This window comes from Mobula birostris, chromosome 13, assembly GCF_030028105.1.
Source record: "Mobula birostris isolate sMobBir1 chromosome 13, sMobBir1.hap1, whole genome shotgun sequence".
In the NCBI taxonomy this organism is placed as follows: domain Eukaryota; kingdom Metazoa; phylum Chordata; class Chondrichthyes; order Myliobatiformes; family Myliobatidae; genus Mobula; species Mobula birostris.
Window position 1 is genome coordinate 25,970,091 of NC_092382.1, and position 24,857 is coordinate 25,994,947.

Genomic DNA, 24,857 nt, shown 5'->3' on the forward strand with positions numbered 1-24,857 from the left:
TTTGCTGGAGGGAGAGCTTTCAGAGGACACTATGAGGTAGAATTCGAAGAGTTAGGGGGCGGGGTTGCTGAAAGGGATCACACCTCTCTGGGTTCTGCAACTAAAGCTCCTTCCACCGGGGTCAGAGTGGAAAATAAGATGATCTGGAAGAGTGAAAAGCTGATTTTGTTTTTCATTTTCTTTATCGTGAAACGGAAAATCAATCCCTTACAGCCGTCCAATCCCCGGAACAGCCCTCAGCCTAAATCGCTTTTCTAAATTCTCTTACATCCCACAGGTCATCATTTTTAGAGTTGGGAGTCAATTGAAGTTCACGTCAGAGAATGACAATGACGGTTTCCATTTAATGAGAAAAGCAGATAACACCCCAACTAGTCTGTTCAACGCCGGAGCAGCATATGAACCCCACTCTGTTCACACCGGCACTCCCTCAGTTCAAACAGTGATACTGTTACCCAGTTTAATTTCCAAATCAATAATCCTGGGAAGTCCATCAGGAGACGGTGTTAGTGAGGGTGAGATTCGGGACAAAATCCTCTGCTCAGTCCGCAGAAACTGACATTCATGTGTGCCGGTGTTATGTGACGGACACTGTGGAAGGGTGAGAGATGGGAATTGGGACAGGGAAACCGAGGGTTGTGGGATTCTGGGAAGGAAGCTGGAAAGGACTGAAAATACCTATAAACAATATTGCAATTAATTAAATTGTGACCGTCTGGATGAGAAGCTCACTACATCGGTAAGCACATCGTCTCAGTAAGACTGGAGCACAGAGCAGCGCATGGGCTCAAGAGATTGTGAGGATTCCTAACTACAGACTGAATTGGATCACACAAATGCACATTTAACAGAGGAGAGGGCGAAGAAAACACATATTGTAAACATTATCAATATTGCATCAGCCCATATTTTATCTGATTACTCGAAGCTCTTGAACAGATACATAAGAAATCTTGGCCAGAACCATGATTCAGCCTCCATTCAGTTCCATAAACAATTTCCAAAGATGTTAATTTTCATTTGGGACCAGAATAGTTGAATCAGGAAGTTTACAAAACTCTCACGTCTCTGTCGCCTCTGTTAATGCTTTTCCAGTCCATATTTAGAGAAAAAGCCCTTCAGTTTCCCTGCACCATGGATTTGGTAAATCCCTACAAATTGCCTGCAAACTTGTTATTCACTGTTCTTCATGTTGTTTGCTAAGGAAGCAGACATGGCAGTGAAATTCCCACACATATTTCTGAATTCGAAACAAGTTCAATCCTTGGTTATTGAAGAACTTCATTTCTACCACTGTCACATTGTCTAAAGTAACCATGTCAACATCAATGTTTTCCTATTTCACCCGAATACATTGAATAGAGACCCACACACCCCTGGCGAGGTCCCGACCTATTGGACTGGCAGACCTCTTACTCATTCCCATTGAAGCTGCCTCACCTGCTGAGCTCGTGCAACTCATTTGTAAGTTGCTTTGCAGTTCCGCCAGCATTTTGGATTTCCAGCATCTTGAGCTTCTCGAGTTCACCCTTTTAAGAGTCTCTGTTCAGCTGTAGCATGGCTGCAAGTGACAGTTCCCACACTTCATCCAGACCCTGTCTTACACTAATATCTGCCTTAAGGTTCTCAATACTCGGGGCATCGCCATCCCTTTCCAAAACTAAGACAGATGACCTTATATCCAGAATGCTCTCCCACTGACACTCCAAACACTTGTCCAGCTACATTATCTTCAGTCTAGTCGATGGAAGTTGCAATTTGGGCTAATAAGGCTTATGGTAAGACAGGCTGGCAGGGCCGGCTAAATAAACATGATGGGATAGCTGGATCTGAATTGTTTAGTTCAGTGGAGAGAGTGTTGTGGGTCAGGTAGTTGGACCTTGAGAGTGCATCAGCACATGGAAGTGTGATGTTGTTGCCTTTATGAAGACTTGATTGAGAGAGACAGAATTCGCAGCTCCATCTTTCAGAATTCCCATATTTCAGATTTAAGGGCGAGGAAAAGTGGTTGGGGTAGCTTAATAACTGATCTGGGGAATTTGAAAGCTGCATTCAGAGAGGACACATTGGGGAGGTCAAGCATCTCTACAATATGGGGAGAGTTCAACCATAAGACAGATACAATCACCGATGGGTCTTTACTAAACATCTCTCAGTAGAACATCAGGAAATAGAGGAACTGATATGCAGGCAAAGTCTGGAAAGATGCAAAAACAGTGTGTTGTAGTGGGTAATTTTAATGTTCCTTCTGTTTTTGAGGATATAAAATGTTCTTCCTCATCTTTCCTTAATGCAGGAATATTTTAGGAGTTTCTCTGGCGAGATCTGCCCTTGGACAATTATGTGTATTGTCCAACGGGAGGAGAAGCTGTACTGCAGCTGATACTGGGATGTGAACCTCCAAGGTGCTCGGGTTTCACTGGAAGAGGTTTTCGGAGCTGTGAGCAAAACTCCAGTTCTGAGATTGTTGTGAAAAATAATAAATCTGCAGCTTGTGCACTATGGGGCTGTGGGGAATTTAAATTGGGGGACATTCAGCAGGTGACATGCATTGTGGAAGTATGGAGTGAATGTCAGGACACTGACATCAAAGATGTACGGAGGGATTTTGGTGTCAATCTCCATAGCTCCGTGAATGTGACAACACGTCAGAGAGGACATGGCCGCATATCCCCCTTCATTAGGCGGACCACTGAGTATACCGATCTTTATGTTACAACTGTGTAAAAATTTGGTAAAACTTTGACTTGTCTGCACTTGGATTATGCGAACAATTCTGTCTCCCATTACAGGAAGAATGAGGAGTCCTTGTACAGGGAGCAGGAGGTTTTACCGGAGTGCTATCAGGATTAGAAATCATCCTGCTCTTTAAGATGTTCGTTCCCTTTGCATCATAGGTCTAGAGCATCCACTGTGTACCTTTCTGTTCAGATGTTGTCAGACCTGTTGAGTATTTCCACGCATCCTCTTTAGGAGACACAAACGATCTTCTGGAGCAACCCAGTGAGTTGTGCAGCATTTGTAGTGGTTGTAGGCAGATGAAAATATTGATGTTTGATATAGAAACGCTCACTGTCCACGATGCTTGCCAAGATCTTTACAATGGCTCCCCCTGGCGTACAGGAGCTGACTGACATGCAGTAGTGTTTTATATATATATATATATATAATTAAACATCAGAGAGGAGCGTATTGCGGGAGATGTGATTCCCAGACCTAGTCCTTGGACAGAATGCCCACTACACTTCTTTCTCAGTTCATATGTCACATTAGCACTGGGGATTAAACTTTTCTTCCACAAGAATATGATATTTGTGGCAGTATTGGGAGGGTGCCGTTTATGGGACAGTCGGAAATCAGTAAAATATCAAGGAAATATTCACCTTCACAGCACAGTTAATTTGGAATCTGAGGACCTGCTGTTTATGTAGGCCAGGCCTCTCTGTTCTTTATCTGAGTTTTTTTTTGTCCTACATCAGGTCCGCAATAGCAATTATTTCCTTCTCCTTTACGCTTATCCATCTTGAATCTTGAATCTGTTGAGTATTTACAACACACACTCTTTAAGAGACACGAGACTGCAGATCTGTCGTCTCATACCATTTCCTTCAGGGACTCAGTGAGCTGAGCAGCATCTCTGATTCTGGAAGGGGAAAACTGCGTTTTGTGTCAAAATGCTGACTGTCTCAATTTTCTGAACAAGACATTGACATTTTCTCCACCAACCACCGACCCACAGTACACGTGCTGATCAACAACTATACTTTGTATTTTGAATCAGTGAGGGGGTGGGGAGCTGTGATTCCCCGACCTGCTCCTTTGAGAGAATGCCCACTACCATTTCCTCCATCTCCATATGCCACATCAACACTGAGCTTTCAATGTTCGTGTACAGGAACAATGGCAGCTGTGACAGTAGTGAGAGGGTGTCCAGTGCGGGACAGTCCGGGGTTAGTATACAACCAGGGAAATACTCACCTTCACAGCAAAATTAATGTGGAAATGTGATGATCGGTGTTTATCTAGACCAGGACCCTGTGTCCAGTCAGGGGTCTGTTAACCCAATTTACTTTACTGTACGAACATCCATCGAAGAATTCAATTAATGCAATAGCTTTGAGCTAACCCTTGTGTGCTTAAATACTGAGTTCTGAGTTGAGGCATCTGACAGTTTGTCCACTCTCTGTTCCCATGGAAGATGTTCAGCAGAAACACAAGGAGACTCTGCGGGCACAAACTGAAACACTGAGAGTCAACACGATCCTGATGAGGGAGAAGGTGAAGGTTTTCCAGCTGGTTGATCGATACGCTGAGCTCACGGTCATTTCTACTGTTCGAGATCGGAGACTGGTGGAACATGAGCTGCTGGCAAGAGGCAGAGACCACGAGGAGTGGACAGAAAAACATCTCCGCAGAGAGCTGGAAAAAATCCGGACTCATCAGTTGATCCAGAGCAACTTTTCCCGGAGTAAATCCAAATCTGGGAGTTCGGCAGCAGTGGCCGGAGTCCCGGGGATCGGGAAAACAACAATGGTACAAAAGATTGTTTATGACTGGGCCACAGGGAAAATATACCAACAATTCCAGTTTGTCTTCAGTTTCAAATTCCGGGAGCTAAACACTATCAATTGCATAATAAACCTCTCGAACCTGGTGCTGTTTTTCTATCCATACCTGAGGAATGTTCTGGAAACATTGTGGAATAATCCAGAGAGGTTGCTGTTTATATTCGATGGTTTGGATGAATTCAAGGACAAAATTGATTTTGCTGACAGTTGGAGAGACACAGAACCTCAGCACCAGTGCCTAGACCCTGAATTCCGTTGCAAAGTGTCTGACATTGTGTACAGTTTAATCCAGCACAAGCTGCTCCCAGGGTGTTCAGTGCTGGTGACCACCCGTCCCACTGCGTTACATTTATTGGAAAAGGCGAAGATCGGTATCTGGGCTGAAATCCTGGGATTTCTTGGAGAGGAACGAAAGGAATATTTCATCAGGTATTTTGAAGATCGGACGGTGGCAGAAGCTGTTTTCAAACACGTGAAGGAGAACGAGATCCTGTACACCATGAGCTACAACCCCTCCTACTGCTGGATCCTCGCTCTGGCACTGGGCCCCTTCTTCACACAAAGAGTCAGGGACCCGCAGCGAGTTCCCAAGACCATCACCCAACTGTACTCCTACTATATTTACAACATCCTGAAAAACCACGGCCGTGAGATTGAGAGCCCCCGTGATGTGTTACTCAGGGTTGGTCAGATGGCCTTCAGAGGAGTATCTGAGAAGAAGATTGTGTTTACCGATGGTGATTTGATCAACTACAATCTGCAGCCTTCCCAGTTCCTGTCTGGGTTCCTGATGGAGCTTTTGGAGAGAGAGGATTCTGGCCGGTGTGTGGTGTACACATTCCCACACCTCACCATCCAAGAGTTTGCAGCTGCAGTCGCACAATTCCTGACTCTAAATCCCGGGGATATCCTGAAACTCCTCCCTGAAGCCCACAGCACGACAGATGGGCGATTTGAGGTATTTCTCCGTTTTGTTGCTGGTCTCTCCAACCCAATGACAGCGCGGGGCCTGGAGGAGTTTCTGGGTCCATTTCCTCATGAAACAACCTGCCGGGTGATTGACTGGGTGAAGGAGGAGGTTAAACGCCAGAGTGGAAACACGAAGAGTGAAGCTGGTAAAAGGAGCCTCCTGAACACATTGCACTACCTGTTTGAGTCTCAGAATCGTGGACTGGCTCAGGCCGCACTGGGATCTGTGAAAACACTTTCCTTCAGTGGAATGACGCTGACCCCGATTGACTGCGCGGTCCTGTCTCATGTCATCGGACTCTGTGATACAATAAAACACCTCGACTTGCAGAGCTGCCACATTCAGTGTGAAGGAATCCAGCGGCTGGGACCCGGGCTGCACAAGTGCCAGGAGTTGGGGTAACTCTATTAATCTCTCACTCTGAACTGTGAAACTGTCCCATTGCGTTGTTTCAATGTAAATGAATTTGGGTAAAACTGTAGTAAATCAGATTGTGTAGAATTCTGACAAGTGACCAGGGAATCGATCAGTCATTCCCCAGAGATGGGGTGGCTCTGTGATTAATTGTGAATGGATGTTGGAGGCTTCATCAAATCAGTGAACAACGGCCATTGGTTTAATGGTAGTAAATCACAGGAATGGCTGTGTTTCTCACTGCTTGTGACACGTCCATTCACAATGTTCCTGATTACTGTTACTGACACCCAGACCGACACTGACTGCAGCAGTTGGGTCAAAGCTTCACACCCTCTTCCCAGTGAGGGACAAGAGACCGCCAACGGACTGTCCCAGTGAGAGGGAGAGAATTACCATTGTGAGATTGTCCTCCCCTCCCCTTCCTCATGTGTGACTATCACCATCAGTCCAACTGTGTGACTGCGCTCACTATCAGATACCCAGACCCCATGGGTGCATATCCTTTCCCGATTGTGGGAGTAAATTCAGACACACCCCATCCGTTCAGCCTATCGCTGCATCCCGTCGTCTCGTGGGATAGCCTCCTCTGTGACCTCCCCAACCCCTTCCTCCCGTGGGGATCGCTCTTCCCTACACTCCTTCTTCCTGTGCTAACTCTGATTCGCATTCCCCTTCCTCCTATGGGGATCGCTCTTTCCTGCCCCTTCCGACTTTCATCTCAATCCCCTAACCTCCTGGTGGAGCTCTGTTACCGACCTCCCATCTCCTATACGTTCTGTGGAAATATCCCATCGACACTTTCAAATTCGCAAATCATCCTCACTGTGGGACTTTCGTCTACCCTTCAACCTTGCCCCTCCCAACATTCTCATGTCAGTAACACTTTTTTTGAACATCAGGGAATGAGACAGAATATGTGGAGTTTGCGGGGTCACACCGACAGACTAAATTACTGACATTCGGTGAATAGCCTGGAGCTGGGCAGTGAGGGACATTGACAGTGATGGGAACTCTGATCAGTGATTTACTGAAGGGTTTAATGTTTCCTGAAATATCCGAGTGAGAGAAATTCCCTCAGACCCACAGTTTGAATCACTTTGTTCATCAATTTGTCTGTTTGTGTTTAGACTTGGGGCGAATAAACTGGGAAATTCAGGAGTGAAACTGGTGTCTGCGGCTCTGAGGAACCCGGAGTGTAAAATACGGAAACTGGGGTAAATACCAAACGGTGAGAGACTGTGTTTACAGCCACTGGGAATCTGACACTGAACATTAATGTGATCAGTAATTGTGTTACTGATAAACACGGGATTTGTACTGTCTCCTATCTCTCTGTGTCCCTCACCCTCACTCTCTCTTATCTCCAGGTTGAGGGGTGTCAGAATCTCAGATTCTGCTGTCGACGATCTCGTCTCCTCTCTCAGTGCAAACACATCACTGACGGAGCTAATCCTGAGTTTTAATCAAATGGGAGATTCAGGAGTGAAAATGTTGTCTGTTGCTCTGAGGAACCCGGGGTGTAAAATACAGACACTGGGGTAAGTACCAGACTGTGGGAGATTGTGTTTACAGTCACTGGGTGTCTGACACTGAACATTAATGTGATCAGTAATTGTGTTACTGATAAATACTGGAGATTTGTACCGTCTCCTGTCTGTCTGTGTCCTTCACCCTCACTCTCTCCCATCTCCAGGCTGGAGAGTGTCAGTCTCAGAGAATCTGGTGTCGAGGATCTCGCCTCTGCTCTCAGTGCAAACCCATCACTGACGGAGCTGAACCTGAGCAAAAATAACCTGGAAGATTCAGGAGTGAAACTGGTGTCTGCGGCTCTGAGGAACCCAGAGTGTAAAATACAGAAACTGAGGTAAGTACCAGACTGTGGGAGATTGTGTTTACAGTCACTGGGTGCCTGACACTGAACATTAATGTGATCAGTAATTGTGTTACTGATAAACACTGGGGATTTGTACCGTCTCCTGTCTCTCTCTCTGTCCTTCACCCTCACTCTTCCTCATCTCCAGGCTGGGCAATGTCGGTCTCACAGGTTCTGGTGCCGAGGATCTCGCCTCCGCTCTGACTACAAATCAATCACTGACGGTGCTGTACCTGAATGATAATAAACTGGGAGATTCAGGAGTGGAACTGCTGTCTGCAGCTCTGAGAAACCCGGAGTGTACAATACGGGAACTTGTGTAAGTACCAGACAGTGAAAGATTGTGTTTACAGTCACTGGATGTCTGACACTGAACTTTAACAAGAGGATAAGTAAGGGGAGCAATATTTGAACATTTGGCCCATTGAGTGTGCTCCGCCACTCATTTATGGCTGATACTTTTTTCTCTTCCACAACCCCATTTCCTGGCCTAACCTGCTGTAACTTTTGATGTCATGTCCATTCACGAACCTGTCAATCACTGCCTTAAATACACCAAAGGAGCTGACCTCCACAGCTGCACGTGGCTACAGATTTCACAAATTCACCACTCTCTGATAAAGAAAGGAATCCGCATCCCTATTTTGAATGGACGCTCCTCCATCGTGAGGCCGTGCCTCTTATGCTAGACTGTCCCAGCACGGAGGCATCTTTTCATTTCTACTCTGTCTCGTCCTTTCAACTTTGAAACGTTTCAATGAGATCTCACCTCAGCTTTCTAAATTCCAACCAGTACGGACCAACAGCCATCAAACGTTCTTCGTATGATAACCCTGTCATTCCTGGAATCATCCTTGTGGACCTCCTCTCGACCCTTTCCAATGCCAGCAAATCTCTTCTAAGATGGAGTGCCTGTATTGGGCAGTAGGTTTTCTATGTTTCTATGAGGAGCCCAAAACTGTACACAGTAATCAAGGAGAGGGCCTTATAAAGTCTCAGCATTACATTCTGGACATCTTGAGGTGAACGCTAATGTTGCATTTGCCTTCCTCGCTACCGTCTCAAACTGCAAGTCACTCGTCAGACCACACACATCAAAGTTGCTGGTGAACGCAGCAGGCCAGGCAGCATCTCTAGGAAGAGGTACAGTCGACGTTTCGGCCCGAGACCCTTCGTCAGGACTAACTGAAGGAAGAGCTAGTAAGACATTTGAAAGTGGGAGGGGGAGGGGGAGATTCTAAATGATAGGAGAAGACAGGAGGGGGAGGGATGGAGCCAAGAGCTGGACAGGTGATTGACAAAAGAGATATGAGAAGATCATGGGACAGGAGGCCTCGGGGAAGGAAAAGGGGGAAGGGGGGAAAGCCCAGAGGATGTGCAGGGGTTATAGTGAGAGGGACAGAGGGAGAAAAAATAGACAGAGTAAAAGAATGTGTGTACACAATTAAATAATGAATGGAGTACGAGGGGGAGGTGGGGCATTAGCGGAAGTTTGAGAAGTCAATGTTCATGCCATCAGGTTGGAAGCTACCCAGACGGAATAAAAGGTGTTGTTCCTCCAACCTGAGTGTGGCTTCATCTTTACAGTAGAGGAGGCCGTGGATAGACATATCAGAATAGGAATGGGACGTGGAATTAAAAGGTGTGGCCACCGGGAGATCCTGCTTTCTCTGGCGGGCAGAGGATGTCCTCCTCTCACTTTCAAATCTCTTACTAGCTTTTCCTTCAGTCAGTCCTGACGAAGGGTCTCGGCCTGAAACGTCGACTTTACCTCTTCCTAGAGATGCTGCCTGACCTGCTGCGTTCACCAGCAACTTTGATGTGTGTGGCTTGAATTTCCAGCATCTGCAGAATTCCTCGTAGTCACCCTTCAGGATGTTCTGCACGTGGACTCCTTAGTCTCTTTGCCTCTCGGATTTTTGGATTTTCTCCTCGTTCAGAAAATAGTCCACACTTTTATTTCTACTACCAAAGTGCATGGCTATCCATTTTCCAACATTATATTTCATTTGCCACTTTCTTGCCCAGTTTCTTAATCTGTCTATGACCTTTCTTATCCTACCCACCTGCCCCTCCACCAATCTTTGTGTCATCTGAAAATTTGGCAAAAACCATCTATTTCATTGTCTAAATCATTTATATACAGCATAAAATGAAGTGGTCCCAACATGGAACCTGCGGAGCAGTAGTTACTGGCAGCCAACCAGACAAGGATCACTTTATTCCCACTCACTGTCTTCTTCCAATCAGCCAATGTTTTAACCATCTGAGTAACTTCTTTGCAATACCAAGGGATTCTAGCTTGGTAAGCATCCTCATATCTGGCACCTTGTCAAAGTCCTTCTAAAAGTCCAAACATACAACATCCACTGCAACCCCTTTATCTATCCTACGTGTAACGTCCTCAAAGAATTCCAACAGGTTTGTCAGGCAGCATTTTCCCTTCATGAAACCATGCTGACTTTGTCCTATTTTGTCCTTTGTCAGCATGTACTCCACCATCTCATCCTTAACAATCGACAATAACATCTTCCCAAACATTGAGGTCAGGCTAACTGATCTATAATTTCCTCTCTGCTGCCTTCCTCCTTTCTTAAAAAGTGGAGTGAAATTTGCAATTTTTCAGTCCTCTGACAGCATGCCAGAGTCTAATGATTCTTCAAAGATTATTTCTAATAGCGCCACAATCTCTAACGCTACCTTTTTCAGAACCCTAGGGTGCAGTTCATCTCGTCCGGGTGATATGTACCTTTATGTCTTTCAGCTTTTTGAGCAACTTCTCCCTTGTAATAGTAAATTCACCCATTTCCCTTTCTTAACACACCACAACACCTGGAACACTACTGTGAAGACTGATGTAAAATATTTATTTAATCTCCTTGTCCTACCTTTTTATTTCTCCTGTCTCATTTTCTAACAGTCCTATATCCACTCTCATCTCACCTAATTTATACACATTTGAATATGTTTCTACTATTCACGTTGATACTATTGCTAGGTCGCTTTCATATTTCTTCTGTTCCCTTCTAATGATTCTTTTTATTTGTCTCTGTAGATTTTAAAACTTCCCAATCCTCCATATTTCCAGGTTTTAAAACTTCCATTATTCAATATTCCCATTATTTTATTGCTGTGTTGTATGCCCTCACTTTTGTTTCTACATTAGCTTTGACTTCCTTTGTCAGCCACGCTGGTACTATTTTGCCAAGTGAAGCATTTCTTCACTTTTGGAATACACATGTCCTACGCCTTTCTCATATTTCAGATAAATGCACGCCATAGCTGCTCTGCGGACATCCCTGCCAACAACTCCTTCCAATTTACGTTGGCCAACTCTCTCTCATACCACTGAAGTTCCCCTTACTTCTTTGAAATGTTGCTATGTCAGACATTGCTTTCTCCCTCTCAAATTTCAGGTTGTACTCAATCATATTGTGATCACTGATTCCTAAGGGTTCTTTTACCTTAAGCTCCCTAATCGCCTCCAGTTCATTACATAACACCCAATCCAGTACAGCTGCTCCCCTCGTAGGCTCAACGACAAACTGCTCTATAAAGCAATCTGTGGCATTCAACAAACTCAATCTCTTGAGATCCGTTACCAACCAGATTTTCCCAATCGACCTGCATGTTTAAATATCCCATGACTATCATAATATTGCCCTTTTGACTCCCGTTTCTCATACCTGTTGTAATCTGTGGTCCACCTCCCAGCCACTGTTGGGAGACCTGTATACAACTGCCTTTAAGGTCCTTTTTAACCTTGCAGTTTCTTAACTCAACCCACAAGGATTCAATATCTTCTGATCCTATGTTGCATCTTTCTACTGATTTGATGCCATTATTTACCAGTAGAGGCACGCCTCCCCTCTGACTACCTTGCTATTTCTCCGCTACAACGTGTAACCTTGGACATTCAGCACCCAACTGCAACAGTCCTTCAGCCATAATTCAGTGAAGGCCACAACATAGACATAGAATAGTACAGCACTGTACAGGCCCTCCGGCCCACAATGTTGTGCCGACCCTCAAACCCTGCCTCCCAGATAACCCCCCACCTTAAATTCCTCCATATACCTGTCTAGTACTCTCTCAAACTTCACTAGTGTATCTGCCTCCACCACTGACTCAGGCAGTGCATTCCACGCACCAATTACTCTCTGAGTAAACAACCTTCCTCTAATATCCCCCTTGAAAATCCCACCCCTTAGCTTAAATCCATGTCCTCTTGTACCGAGCAGTTGTGCCTTGGGGAAGTGGCCCTGGATGTCCACTCTATCAATTCCTCTTAATATCTTGTATACGTCTATGATGTCTCCTCTTATCCTTCTTGTCTCCAAAGAGTAAAGCCCTAGCTCCCTTAATCTCTGATCATAATTCATACTCTCTAAACCAGGCATCATCCTAGTAAGTCTCCTCTGTACCCTTTTCAATGCTTTCACATCCTTCCGCAGTGAGGTGAACAGTACTGAACACAGTATTCCAAATATGGCCTAACCAGAGTTTTATAGAGCTGCATCTTTACCCCGCGACACTTAAACTCTATGCCTCGACTTATGAAAGCCAACACCCCATAAGGTTTCTTAACTACCCTATCTACCTATGAAGAAATTTTCAGGGATCTGTAGACATGTACCCCCAGATCCCTCTGCTCTTCCAGACAGCCAAGTATCCTGCCATTTACTTTGTACTCTGCCTTGGAGTTTCTACTTCCAAAGTGTACCACCTCACACCTCTCCGGGTTGTTCTCCATCTGCCACTTCTCAGCCCACTTCTGGATCCTATCAATGTCCCTATGTAATCTTCGACAATCCTCTACACTAACTACAATACCACCAACCTTTGTGTCGTCTGCAAACTTTCCAACCCACGCTTCTACCCCCACATCCAGGTCGTTAATAAAAATCATGAGAAGTAGAGGTCCCAGAACTGATCGTTGTGCGACACCACTAGTCACAACTCTACAATCAGTCTGTACTCCCTCCACCACCACAAACCTCTGCCTTCTGCAGGCAAGCCAATTCTGAATCCACCTGGCCAAACTTCCCTGGATCCCATGCCTTCAGACTTTCTGAATAAGCCTACTGTGTGGAACCTTGTCAAATGCCTTACTAAAATCCATGTAGATCACATCCACTGCACTACCCTCATCTATATGCCTGGTCACCTCCTCAAAGAACTCTATCAGGCTTGTTAGACACGATCTGCCCTTCACAAAGCCATGCTGACTGTCCCTGATCAGACCATGATTCTCTAAATGCCCATAGATCCTATCTCTAAGAATCTTTTCCAACAGCTTTCCCACCACAGATGTAAGGCTCACTGGCCTATAATTACCCGGGCTATCGCAACTACCTTTTTTGAACAAGGGGAAAACATTCGCCTCCCTCCAATCCTCTGGTACCATTCCCATGGACAACGAGGACATAAAGATCCTAGCCAGAGGCTCAGCAATCTCTTCTCTCGCCTCGTGGAGCAGCCGGCGGAATATTCCGTCAGGCCCCGGGGACTTATCTGTCCTAATGTATTTTAACAACTCCAACACCTCCTCTCCCTTAATATCAACATGCTCCAGAACATCAACCTCACTCATATTGTCCTCACCATCATCAAGTTCCCTCTCATTGGTGAATACCGAAGAGAAGAATTCATTGAGGACCTCGCTCACTTCCACAGCCTCCAGGCACATCTTCCCACCTTTATCTCTAATCGGTCCTACCTCCACTCCTGTCATCCTTTTTTTCTTCACATAATTGAAGAATGCCTTGGGGTTTTTCTTTACCCTACTCACCAAGGCCTTCTCATGCCCCCTTCTTGCTCTTCTCAGCCCCTTATTAAGCTCCTTTCTTGCTGTCCTATATTCTTCAATAGACCCATCTGATCCTTGCCTCCTAAACCTCTTCTTCCACCTGACTAGATTTTCCACCTCACTTGTCGCCCATGGTTCCTTCATCCTACCACTCTTTATCTTCCTCACTGGGACGAATTTATCCCTAACATCCTGCAAGAGATCCCTAAACATCGACCACATGTCCATAGTACATTTCCCTGCAAAAACATCATCCTTATTCACACCAGCAAGTTCTAGCTTTATAGACTCATAATTTGCCCTGCCCCAATTAAAAAAATCCTGTTCTCTCTAATTCCATCGTTTTCCATGCAAATGCTAAAGGCCAGGGAGCGCTGGTCACTGTCCCCCAGATGCTCACCCACTGAGATATCTGTGACCTGACCCGGTTCGTTACCTGATACTAGATCTAGTATCGCTTTCCCCCAGTCGTCCTGTCAACATACTGTGACAGGAATCCGTCTTGGGCACATTTAACAAACTCTGCCCCGTCTAAGCCATGGTAACTAATCAAGTGCCAAAAAATGTTAGGGAAGTTAAAGTCACCCATGATAACAACCCTGTTATTTTTGCAGGTTTCCAAAATCTGCGTCCCAATCTGCTCCTCTGTATCTCTGCTGCTACCAGGGGGCCTATAGAATACTCCTAATAGAGTAACTGCTCCCTTCCTGCTTCTGATTTCCACCATACTGACTCAAAAGAGGATCCTGCTACATTACCCACCTTTTCTGTAGCTGTAATGTTATCCCTGACCAGTAATGCCACCCCTCCTCCCCTTTCCCCCCCACCCCACTCTATCCCTTTGAAAGCACTGAAATCCAGGAAAATTGAGAATCCATTCGTCTCCTGGTGCCAGCCAAGTCTCTGTAATGGCCACTACATCATAATTCCATGTTTGTATCCAAGCTCTCAGTTCATCACCTTCGTTCCTGATGCTTCTTGCATTGAAGTATACGCACTTTAGACCATCTACCTTACTACCTTTACACCATTTATTCTGCTTCTCTCTCCTCACATCCTCTCTATCTCTTAGATCTCGCTTTATTCCATGCACTTCATCCACTGCTCTATCGCTCCGGGTGCCATCCCCTTTGCAAATTACTTTAAAACCTCCCGAACCATGTTAGCAAATCTACCTGCAAGGATAGTGTTCCCTCTGGAGTTCAGGTGCAACCCATCCAATCTGTACAGTTCAGACACATAATTCCCTGAAATTGGCGTCACAGGTAGACAGGTTTGTAAAGAAGTATAGGAGTTGGGATGTTATTCTGAGGTTGTGTAAGATATCGGTGATGCCAAATTTGGAATATTGTGTGCAGTTCTTGTCACCTAACTATGGGAAGGATATCAGTAAGTTTGAAACAGTGCAAAAAAGATTTACTAGAATGTTGCTAGGTCTTCAGGAGTTGAGTTACAGGGAAAAATTGAACAGGTTAGGACTTTAAACCTTGGAACGTACAAGAATGAGGGGAGATTTGATAGAGGTTTACAAAATTATGAGGGGTATAGACAGAATAGATGCGAGCAGGCTCTTTCAACTTAGATTAGGAGAGATAAATATGAGAGAACATGGCTTTAGGGCGAAAGTTGAAAGATTTAGTGGGAACTTCTCCACTCAGAGAATGGGGAGAGTCTGGAACGAGCTGCCATCTTATGTGGTTAATGCGGGATCACTCATATTTTGAGAATAAATTGGATAGGTACATGGATGGGAGAGGTCTGGAGAGTTATGGAGTATGTGTAGGCCAATGGGACGAGTGGAATAAAGTTTCGGCACAGACTAGTAGGGTGGAATGGGCTGTTTTCTGTGCTGTTGTGTTCTACGGTTATATGGAATTTATGGTGCCTTTATGAAGTGGTGAAGGGCATTCATAAGTTTGTATTTTAAAGCAAGATACTGGTACATGATGTTTGCCACTTGATTGTATGTTTGTAAGTAAACCTTAAGACCATAAGACAAAGGAGCAGAAGTCGGCCATTCGGCCTATTGAGTCTGCTCTGCCATTTTATCATGAGCTGATCCATTCTCCCATGTAGTCCCACTCCCCCGGCTTCTCACCATAACCTTTGATGCCCTGGCTACTCAGATACCTATCAATCTCTGCCTTAAATACACCCAATGACATGGCCTCCACTGCTGCCCGTGGCAACAAATTCCACAGATTCACCACCCTTTGGATAAAAAAAAAATCTTCGCATCTCTGTTCTGAATGGGCGCCCGTCAATTCTTAAGTCATGCCCTCTCGTACTAGACTCCCACATCATGGGAAACAACTTTGCCACATCCACTCTGTCCATTCCTTTTAACATTCGAAATGTTTCTATGAGGTCTCCCCTCATTCTTCTAAACTCCAAGGAATACAGTCCAAGAGCGGACAAACGTTCCTCATATGTTAACCCTCTCATTCCCGGAATCATTCTAGTGAATCTTCTCTGTACCTTTTCCAACGTCAGCACATCCTTTCTTAAATAAGGAGACCAAAACTGCCCACAGTACTCCAAGTGAGGTCTCACCAGCACCTTACAGAGACTCAACATCACATCCCTGCCCCTACATTCTATTCCTCTAGAAATGAGTGCCAACATTGCATTCACCTTCTTCACCACCGACTCAACCTGGAGGTTAACTTTAAGGGTATCCTGTACGAGGACTCCCAAGTCCCGTTGCATCTCAGAACTTTGAATTCTCTCCCCATTTAAATAATAGTCTGCCCGTTTATTTCTTCCATACACTTTCCAAAATTGTATTTCATTTGCCACTTCTTCGCCCATTCTTCCAATCTATCCAAGTCTCTCTGCAGACTCTCCATTTCCTCAGCACTACCGGCCCCTCCACCTATCTTCGTATCATCAGCAAACTTAGCCACAAAGCCATCTATTCCATAATCCAAATCGTTGATGTACAATGTAAAAAGAAGCGGCCCAACACGGACCCCTGTGGAACACCACTGGTAACCGGCAGCCAACCAGAATAGGATCCCTTTATTCCCACTCTCTGTTTCCTGCCAATCTGCCAACGCTCTATCCATGTGTGTAACTTTCCAGTAATTCCATGGGCTCTCATCTTGTTAAATACCCTCATGTGTGGCACCTTATGAAAGACCTTCTGAAAATCGAAATAGAAAACATCCACTGCATCTCCCTTGTCTAGCCTACTTGTAATGTCCTCAAAAAATTGCAATAGGTTTGTCAGGCAGGATTTTCCTTTAAGGAAACCATGCTGAGTTCTGCCTATCTTGTCATATGCTTCCAGGAACTCTGTAACCTCATCGTTGACAATCGACTCCAACAACTTCCCAACCACGGACGTCAAGCTAACAGGTCTATAATTTCCTTTTTGCTTCCTTGCCCCCTTCTTAAATAGCGGAGTGACATTTGCAATCTTCCAGTCTTCCGGAACCATGCCAGAATCCATCGACCTTTGAAAGGTCATCGCTAATGCCTCCGTTTTCTCCACAGCTACTTCCTTCAGAACACAAGGGTGCATTCCATCTGGTCCGGGAGATTTATCTAACTTTAGACTATTCAGCTTCCTGAGTACTTTCTCTGTTGTAATTGTGACTGCGCACACTTCTCTTCCCTGCCACCACCGAGTGTCCGGTACACTGCTGATGTCTTCCTCAGTGAAGACTGATGCAAAATACTCTTTCAGTTCCTCTGCCATCTCCTTATCTCCCATTAAAGTTTCTTCAGCATCATTTTCTATTGGTCCTATATCTACTCTCACCTGTCTTTTACTGTTTATATACTTGGAAAAGCTTTTAGTATCCTCCTTGATATTATTTGCTAGCTTCCTTTCATAGTTCATATTTTCCCTCTTAATGACCTTCTTAGTTTCCCTTTGTAAGCTTTTAAAAACTTCCCAATCCTCTGTCTTCCCACTAATTTTTGCTTCCTTGTATGCCCTCTCCTTTGCTTTAACTTTGGCTTTGACTTCTCTTGTCAGCCACGGTTGCGTCCTTTTACCATTCGAAAATTTCTTCTTTTTTGGAATATACCTGTCTTGCACCTTCCTCACTTCTCGCATAAACTCCAGCCACTGCTGCTCTGCCGTCTTTCCTGCCAGTGTCCCTTTCCAGTCAACTTTGGCCAGTTCCTCTCTCATGCCACTATAATTTCCTTTACTCCACTGAAATACCGACACATCGGATTTCGGCTTCTCTTTGTCTAATTTCACAGTGAACTCAGCCATGCTATGATCACTGCCTCCTAAGGGTTCCTTCACCTCAATCTCTCTAATCACCTCCGGTTCATTACACAATACCCAATCCAGTACAGCCGATCCCCTAGTGGGCTCAACAACAAGCTGTTCTAAAAAGCCATCTTGCAGACATTCTACAAATTCTCTCTCTTGCGATCCAGTGCCGACCTGATTTTCCCAATCCACTCGCATGTTAAAATCCCCCACAATTATCATAACACTGCCCTTCTGACAAGCCTTTTGAATTTCCTGTTGTAATTTGTAGTCCACATCACTGCAGCTGTTTGGAGGCCTGTATATAACTGCCGTCAGGGTCCTTTTACCCCTGCGATTTCTTAGCTCAACCCATAAATATTCTGCACCTTCTGATCCTATGTCACCTCTTTCTAATGATTTAATATCAGTTCCTACCAATTAAGCCACGCCTCCCCCTCTGCTTTCCCTCCTATCCACCGTGTAATCTTCGACGTTCGGCTCCCAGAGATATGCATCCTTTAGCCACGTCTCAGTGATGGCCACAGTATCATACCTGCCATTCTGTAGCTGTACGAGAAGATCATCCACCTTATTCTTTATGCTGCGTGCACTTAAGTATAACACCTTCAGACCAGTATTTGGTACCTTTTGCTTTGATTTCACTTAAACTTTATTGCACTGCAACTCATCCGAATGGCTACAAATTTGCCCCATCACTTGCCTGTCTTTCCTGACATCTTTACTGCTCACTATCTTAGATTTATTTCTGTTTTCCCCTTCCTCTGCTCTATCATTCCAGTTCCCATCCCACTGCTAAATTAGTTTAACCGGTAAAATATTAAATAAAATCCTTAGAAATAAGTGGCATAGGGTTGGAAGCTGTAGAATCTGTGGGTAGGATTAAGGGACAGCAAATGTAAAAAGAATCCCTGATGGGAATTGTATAAAGACATCCGTTAGTCTTACGAGACCATGGATCTGCGCCTGGAAAGTCTTCACTCTTCAGGGTGCAGGCCTGGGCAAGGTTGTATGGAAGACCAACAGTTGCCCATGCTGCAAGTCTCCTCTCTCCACGACACTGATGTTGTCCAAGGGAAGGGCATTAGGACCCATACAGCTTGGCACTAGTGTCGTCGCAGAGTACTGTGTGATTAAGTGCCTTGCTCAAAGACACAACACGCTGCCTGAGCTGGGGCTCGAAATCAAGACTTTCAGATCGTTAGTCGAATGCTTTAACCATCTGGCCACGTGCCCACACAATTGTATAGAGACCTCCAAACAGCAGTAAGTATGTGTTCCACAAATTACAATGCGAGATAGAAATTGCGTGCCAAAAGGGCAATGTTACAATAGTCATGGGGAATTATCATGCTGGTGATTAGGAAAGTTAAGATGGTGTTGGTCTGAAAAGGAGGAATTCCCAGAATGCCTACAAGATTTTTTTTTAGAGCAGCTTGTGGTTGGGGAACAGCTATTCTGGATTGGGTGTTGTAATGAACCGGAATTAATCAAGTCAATTAAGTTCAAAGAGCCCTTAGGGGCAAGTGATCATAATATGATCAAACTCATTCTGACATTAGAGAAGGAGAAGGTCAAGTCAGATGTGGAATAAAGAGAATTGGAGAGGCATGAGACAAAAATATTGGTCAAATTGATTTGAAAAGAACATGGGCAGGGATGAAAACAGAGCAGCAATGGCTGGAATTTCTGGAAACAATTCAGAAGGCAGAGGATGAACACATCACAAAGAGGAAGTAGTACTCTAAAGTTAAGGGGACAAAGCTATGGCTGATAAGAGAAACCAAAGACAACAAAAAACCAAAGAGAGGGCATAGAGCAAAAATTGCTAGGAAGTCAGAGGATTGGGAAGCTTTTACAAACCAACAGAATGCAACTAAAGTAATTAAGAAGGAAAAGATTGAGTACATTGGTGAGCTAGCCAGTAATATTCAAGAGGATACCAATTTTTTCTTCAAGTACATAGAGTGTAAAAGAGAGGCGGAAGTGGATAGCAAACCTCTCAAAAATGATACTAGAGAGGTAGTAATGGGGTGGGGGTGCCAGGTGATGGCAGATGAAGTGAATAAGTATTGTACATCACTCTTATCTGTCGAAGACACTGGCAGGAATATGGAAGTCCCAGATGTCAGTGTCACAAGGAGGGCGCTAGGAACAAACCCAAATGCAACACACAGACACTGATGTACTAGGAACAAGACTAGGACCAGAGTTAAGCAAGCAAGGGAACTGGAGAAGAAAGGACGCTGGACATGACACAGGCCCGGGGCGAGACAAGGATACAAGGCCTGGGTTAGGACTTGACTAGGATATTGGAACCAGGACATGGAATTATGAACTAGGAGCCTGGGCTTCGACTCAGAGCCAGGGACTGGTCAAGGACCCAGAACCTGGGTCTTGCCTCAGGCTCGAGCCCCAGAACCAGGCAAGGCCATGACATGACTGCAGTACTGGAGGCTGGGGACTTGAGGCTAGAGCTTGGAGACAGGCTTGGGGTCTTGAGGCCTGAGCAAGGTGACAAGTTTGGGGTCTTAAGGCTTGAGCTAGGGTTTTGAATCTTGAGTCTTGTGTATTTGAAGACCAGACGAGGACATGACAGGGCAACGGTACTTCGAGGCAACTCCTGGGCAGTACGCAGGACTCAACCCGACAGAGGTATGGAACAGGAAGGGACAGAACCAACCGCAGGGTAACGGCAATCGGCCTGGCTTACCCGATGGAGGTAAGTGACAGGAAGGGGCAGGAGCACAGAGCCTTGGAATCGGAAGAGACAGGAGCACGGAACATAGAGCCGGGTCCCCTCCTTGGGAACAGGACGTAGTGCCGGGACTCATTACATAGAACGCAGAATATGACAAGACAGTTCCCAACACAAGGTACCGGCAAACGGCCGGATCTACCTAGCGAAGGCGTGGGTATAACGACAGATCCGAACACTAGGTAGCAGCAAACGGCCAGACCTACCTCGTGGAGGCGTGGACACAGAGACAGTTGAAAACAACAACAGACAGTTCCTTATCTTGCTCCAGCGATTGAACTAGACAGAGGTGCAGGCGAGGGATACAGGCGGGGTATCTAGGCTAGGTGAGCAGGCAGAGAGTCAGGCGAAGTATCCAGGCAGAGAGTCAAGGGAGGGGAACAGAACAGGCTAGCAGCCAAGCCCTGGTCTCTGGAGGTATTTATGAGTCTGCCCAAACTAGACTAATGTGCCTCAATTAGAGTGCTCAAGAGAAACGGGGTAAACAGGAAAACCTGGAACAAGGGTCAATGGACCGGACCGTGAACTGGAATGCGGACTTTGTGGACCGGACCATGACAGTCAGTGGTCAGAATGTGTAAAGTTACATTACTCGGGAGAAGGTTCTTGGGAAACAGAGATGGTCTGGAGGTGAATAGGTCACCTGGACCAGATGGTGTTCACCCCAGAGATCTGAAAGAGGTGGCTGAAGAGATGTGGGGGTATTAGCAACGATCTTTCGAGAATCGTTAAGGAAATTATATCCCAAGAAATTTTTCCCTTCACTACTCCCTCTCTCCCAGTTTCTCCTATCACCTACCACTTCTTCCACCCCTTTCACCCCCACACTTCTTCCTCTGATGTCTCATTTTTTTTTCTCTCCTGATGAAGGGGCTCGGCCCGAAACGTCAACTATTTACTATTTCCCACGCATTTATCTGCCAAATCAATCTATTTCTACCCTCACTGGCGCTTGGCACAGGCATCAGTCCAGAAATTATCAGCCTGGAGGTCCTGCTTCTCAGTTTTCTACCCAGCTCTGTAAACTCCCATTTCAGGACCTCTTTACTTTTGCTTCCTATGTCATTTGTACTAATATGTAGCAAGACATCTGGCTGCTCTCCCTTTATCTCCAGAATTTTGCGGACGCAATCTGAGACCTCCTTAAACCTGACACCTGCGAGGCAAGAAGCAATCCATGTGTCCTGTCTGTTCCACTCACTAATGAATCCCGTATCACTACCGTTCCCTTCTTTTCTCTCTTTCCCTTCTGCGCCACGGACCCATGCTCAGCGCCTGTAACTGGTCGCCGTGGCATTTCGCCGGGAGGTCAACACCCACGAAAGTATTCAAAGCGCTATACTTATTTTTGAGGGGAATGGCCACAGCTGTGCTCTGCTCTAACTGCCTATTTGCATTTCCATTCCTCTTGACAGTCACCCAGCTACTCGCCTCCTACAACTTCCGGCCGACTACTTCCCTCTAACTCTGATCAATGTGATCAGTAATTGTGTTACTGATAAACACTGGGGATTTGTACCGTCTCCTGTCTCTCTGTGTCCCTCACCCTCACTCTCTCTCATCTCCAGGCTGATTGATGTCGGTCTCACAGATTCTGGTGCCGAGGATCTCATCTCCGCTCTCAGTACAAACCCATCACTGACGGAGCTGGACCTGGGAGCAAACTCGCTCACAGACCGATCTGTCCCCGCTCTCCGCGTCCTCATACTGACCCACCCGAGTCTGAAGAAGATAGAGTAAGTGTTTGTATTAATGTTCAACGTATTAAAATATCAGCAGATCCACGGGTTTTCTGGTGATATTTGTCTGTGAGTGTTGTTGAAACATTAACCCCAGTCCCCTGTTACTAACGCTGTTGTGTAATCTGTTTATTTCATCTATATCTTTCCATATGTTTCAGCCTGGGGGACAATCAGTTCAGTGAGACCGGGAGGAAGGAACTGAGATCTCTGCAGGAACCCAGACCCGGACTGACAGTGATGGTGTGAACATCTGAATGTATGAACATCCCCGCCCGCGGGATGGGGACAATTTGCTCAGTGACTTAATTCCGCCTCTGGTCCTGCGGCACTTCGTGTCCGTGTTCGATTTCTCCCCCAATCCCCAAGTGGGGAATTACACAAGAAAAGCCCGGGTGAGCTGGGGCTCAGTCTGGGAGTCCAGTGTCCCGGGGTGGGATTATCCAGGGAGAGAATCCTTTTGCTGCCTTTGCTGAGGACGGTGCATTCGGCAGTCTGGCCGATGTAACGATGTTAAATTGACAAATACCTCGGCAGTGACCCTGGATCTGCAGCGATCTCGGACACGGCGCTGAAGTGTGATTTTATAATCATCGGTTCCCCGATGCAGAGTGATGGTGAGAAACGGGACTGATTATTCAATCTGTCACTCGTTGTCCCCGGTCAGGTAATTCTGTGTCACTATGAGTGAGACGGGAGCAGCTTATTTATTCCTGCATGTTAGTACTTCACACACTGTTTAATTTACATTTCCCATGATGAAATCAATAAATCGCTGTAAATTACTGTCTTGGTGTCGGACTTGATTCTCATTAAAGGAGAAAGAAGTGTCCTGGGGTTTACGACTGACTCTCGCACCCGGTGAAATGCAATAATGGGTCTGAGCTCCTCACACTGGTACAGCAGCGTCTCAGCTCCAGACTGAGGGATGTCAGTCTGATAGTGTCTGGTCCCCAGGATCTCTTCACTCCCATCCCCATCCTGGCTGACACACCGCTTCCTAACATCCCAGATACGCGCATTCTCCAGACCCCCACATCCCTGCGCTTTCGCAGACAGAAATGACAAAAGAGATTGGAAGCTCATATACTGATAGCGTCAGACACAGACTGAAGGTCACTCCACAGCGTCCTATCACACAATCCCGGGGACAAACACGGGGAGAAGCTTCCTACACACCATCCCAACACACACTCCGGGAGTCCGACCCACAGTGAAGTTCTCTCTGCTCCATCACATCAGTCTCTCCCGTGATCAGACACAGAGGGAATTTTCCTCCATATCTTTCCATCACACACTGAAAGGGTCAGACATTGAGAAACTCTCCCATCGCAGCACCCTACCTCAAATTCCTCGGAGCAGACACAGAAGGAAGCTCCCTCTGCACCGTCCCGTCACACACCCGGATCAGACACAGAGAGAAGCTCCCTTGTAACCATCTCATCACAAACTCCCCGGATTAGACACAGCGTGAAACTCCCTCCACACCGCCCAATCACACACTCACAGGGTTAGACAGAGATAATTCCCTCCAAGCCATCCCAGGATACACCTCAAGGGTCAGGCATTGAGACAATTTCTCCCTGCGTCATCGCATTACAAAATTCCTGCGTCAGACACAGAGTGAGACTCCCTCCACACAGTTGCATCACAAACTCCCAGGGTCAGATACAACATGGAGCTGTTCGGAATGAGTTGGGAGAAATCGTGGAAAATTTGCTATATTATGATCGTGATTTGGAGGTGGTTTGAAATGCCTATTAGATATGTGAGTGAGTGGCTGTTTTAGTGTGGAAGCTTCGTTTGGAGTTTCTCTGCCAGTTTGGACCGGATTTGTTGACGGCTGCTAACTGCGTAGCTCTCAGCTGAGGCCGCTGGCAACTCGCCAGGAAACCGGTTCGCTCCAAAAACCGGAGACAAACGTCGTTGTTTCCCCCCACCCCCCCCCCCCCACCACCACCCGTCGTCGTGATTCTCGTTCGGTGTAGGAGCCGGAGCAGCGATTGAGACCTCTCATCTCTCACGGTCTCGGAGTTCTCCAGTACCGATGGAGCCTTTCCTGGCTTTGGAATTTCTTGCGCCTAGTCAGCAAGGTACTGTCGAGTACTAACTTTTCCGGCCAGTTACTCTACTCGCTCCAGGACTTTATAACCGACACCGCCGTAGATTTCTCGATTCAGACATGGTGCCAGCATGCCGGACCGGTCTCCAGGGAGTCGCAGGCCTTCGGGGAGCGCGGGGTGCAATGTATTTTGCGTCCTGGAACTACTCTGGAATAGTGTGCGGAGGCCATGGAGGACCTGGTTGGGAAAGGTGGTATTCTGGGCACCGAGAAAGAGTTCGGGAAGGCAGCGTTTTATCTGGGGAATGATGAGTTGGTGCATCGGGCTTTCAGTAGCTGCATCACTGTGGAAAACATCTTTTTACAGATGGAGATGGTGGCAGCTCCCACGCAACGCATTGTCCTCGGTCACGTTAAGCCTTTCATC

The 24,857-nt window shown here is 46.0% G+C and overlaps 1 protein-coding gene across 1 annotated transcript in view; it reads left to right on the forward strand.

The window, feature by feature from the left end:
- LOC140208609 (NACHT, LRR and PYD domains-containing protein 3-like) overlaps positions 1 to 23,140 on the forward strand; it is a 41,246-nt gene extending 18,106 nt beyond the window's left edge. Inside the window, exons 7-13 of the mRNA XM_072277416.1 lie at positions 4,199 to 5,936; positions 7,083 to 7,169; positions 7,323 to 7,493; positions 7,649 to 7,819; positions 7,977 to 8,147; positions 22,198 to 22,365; positions 22,530 to 23,140. Coding sequence (XP_072133517.1) covers positions 4,199 to 5,936; positions 7,083 to 7,169; positions 7,323 to 7,493; positions 7,649 to 7,819; positions 7,977 to 8,147; positions 22,198 to 22,365; positions 22,530 to 22,617 — 2,594 coding nt within the window. The 3' untranslated portion in view covers positions 22,618 to 23,140. The remainder of the gene's footprint in view (positions 1 to 4,198; positions 5,937 to 7,082; positions 7,170 to 7,322; positions 7,494 to 7,648; positions 7,820 to 7,976; positions 8,148 to 22,197; positions 22,366 to 22,529) is intronic.
- Positions 23,141 to 24,857: the final 1,717 nt, after the last annotated feature.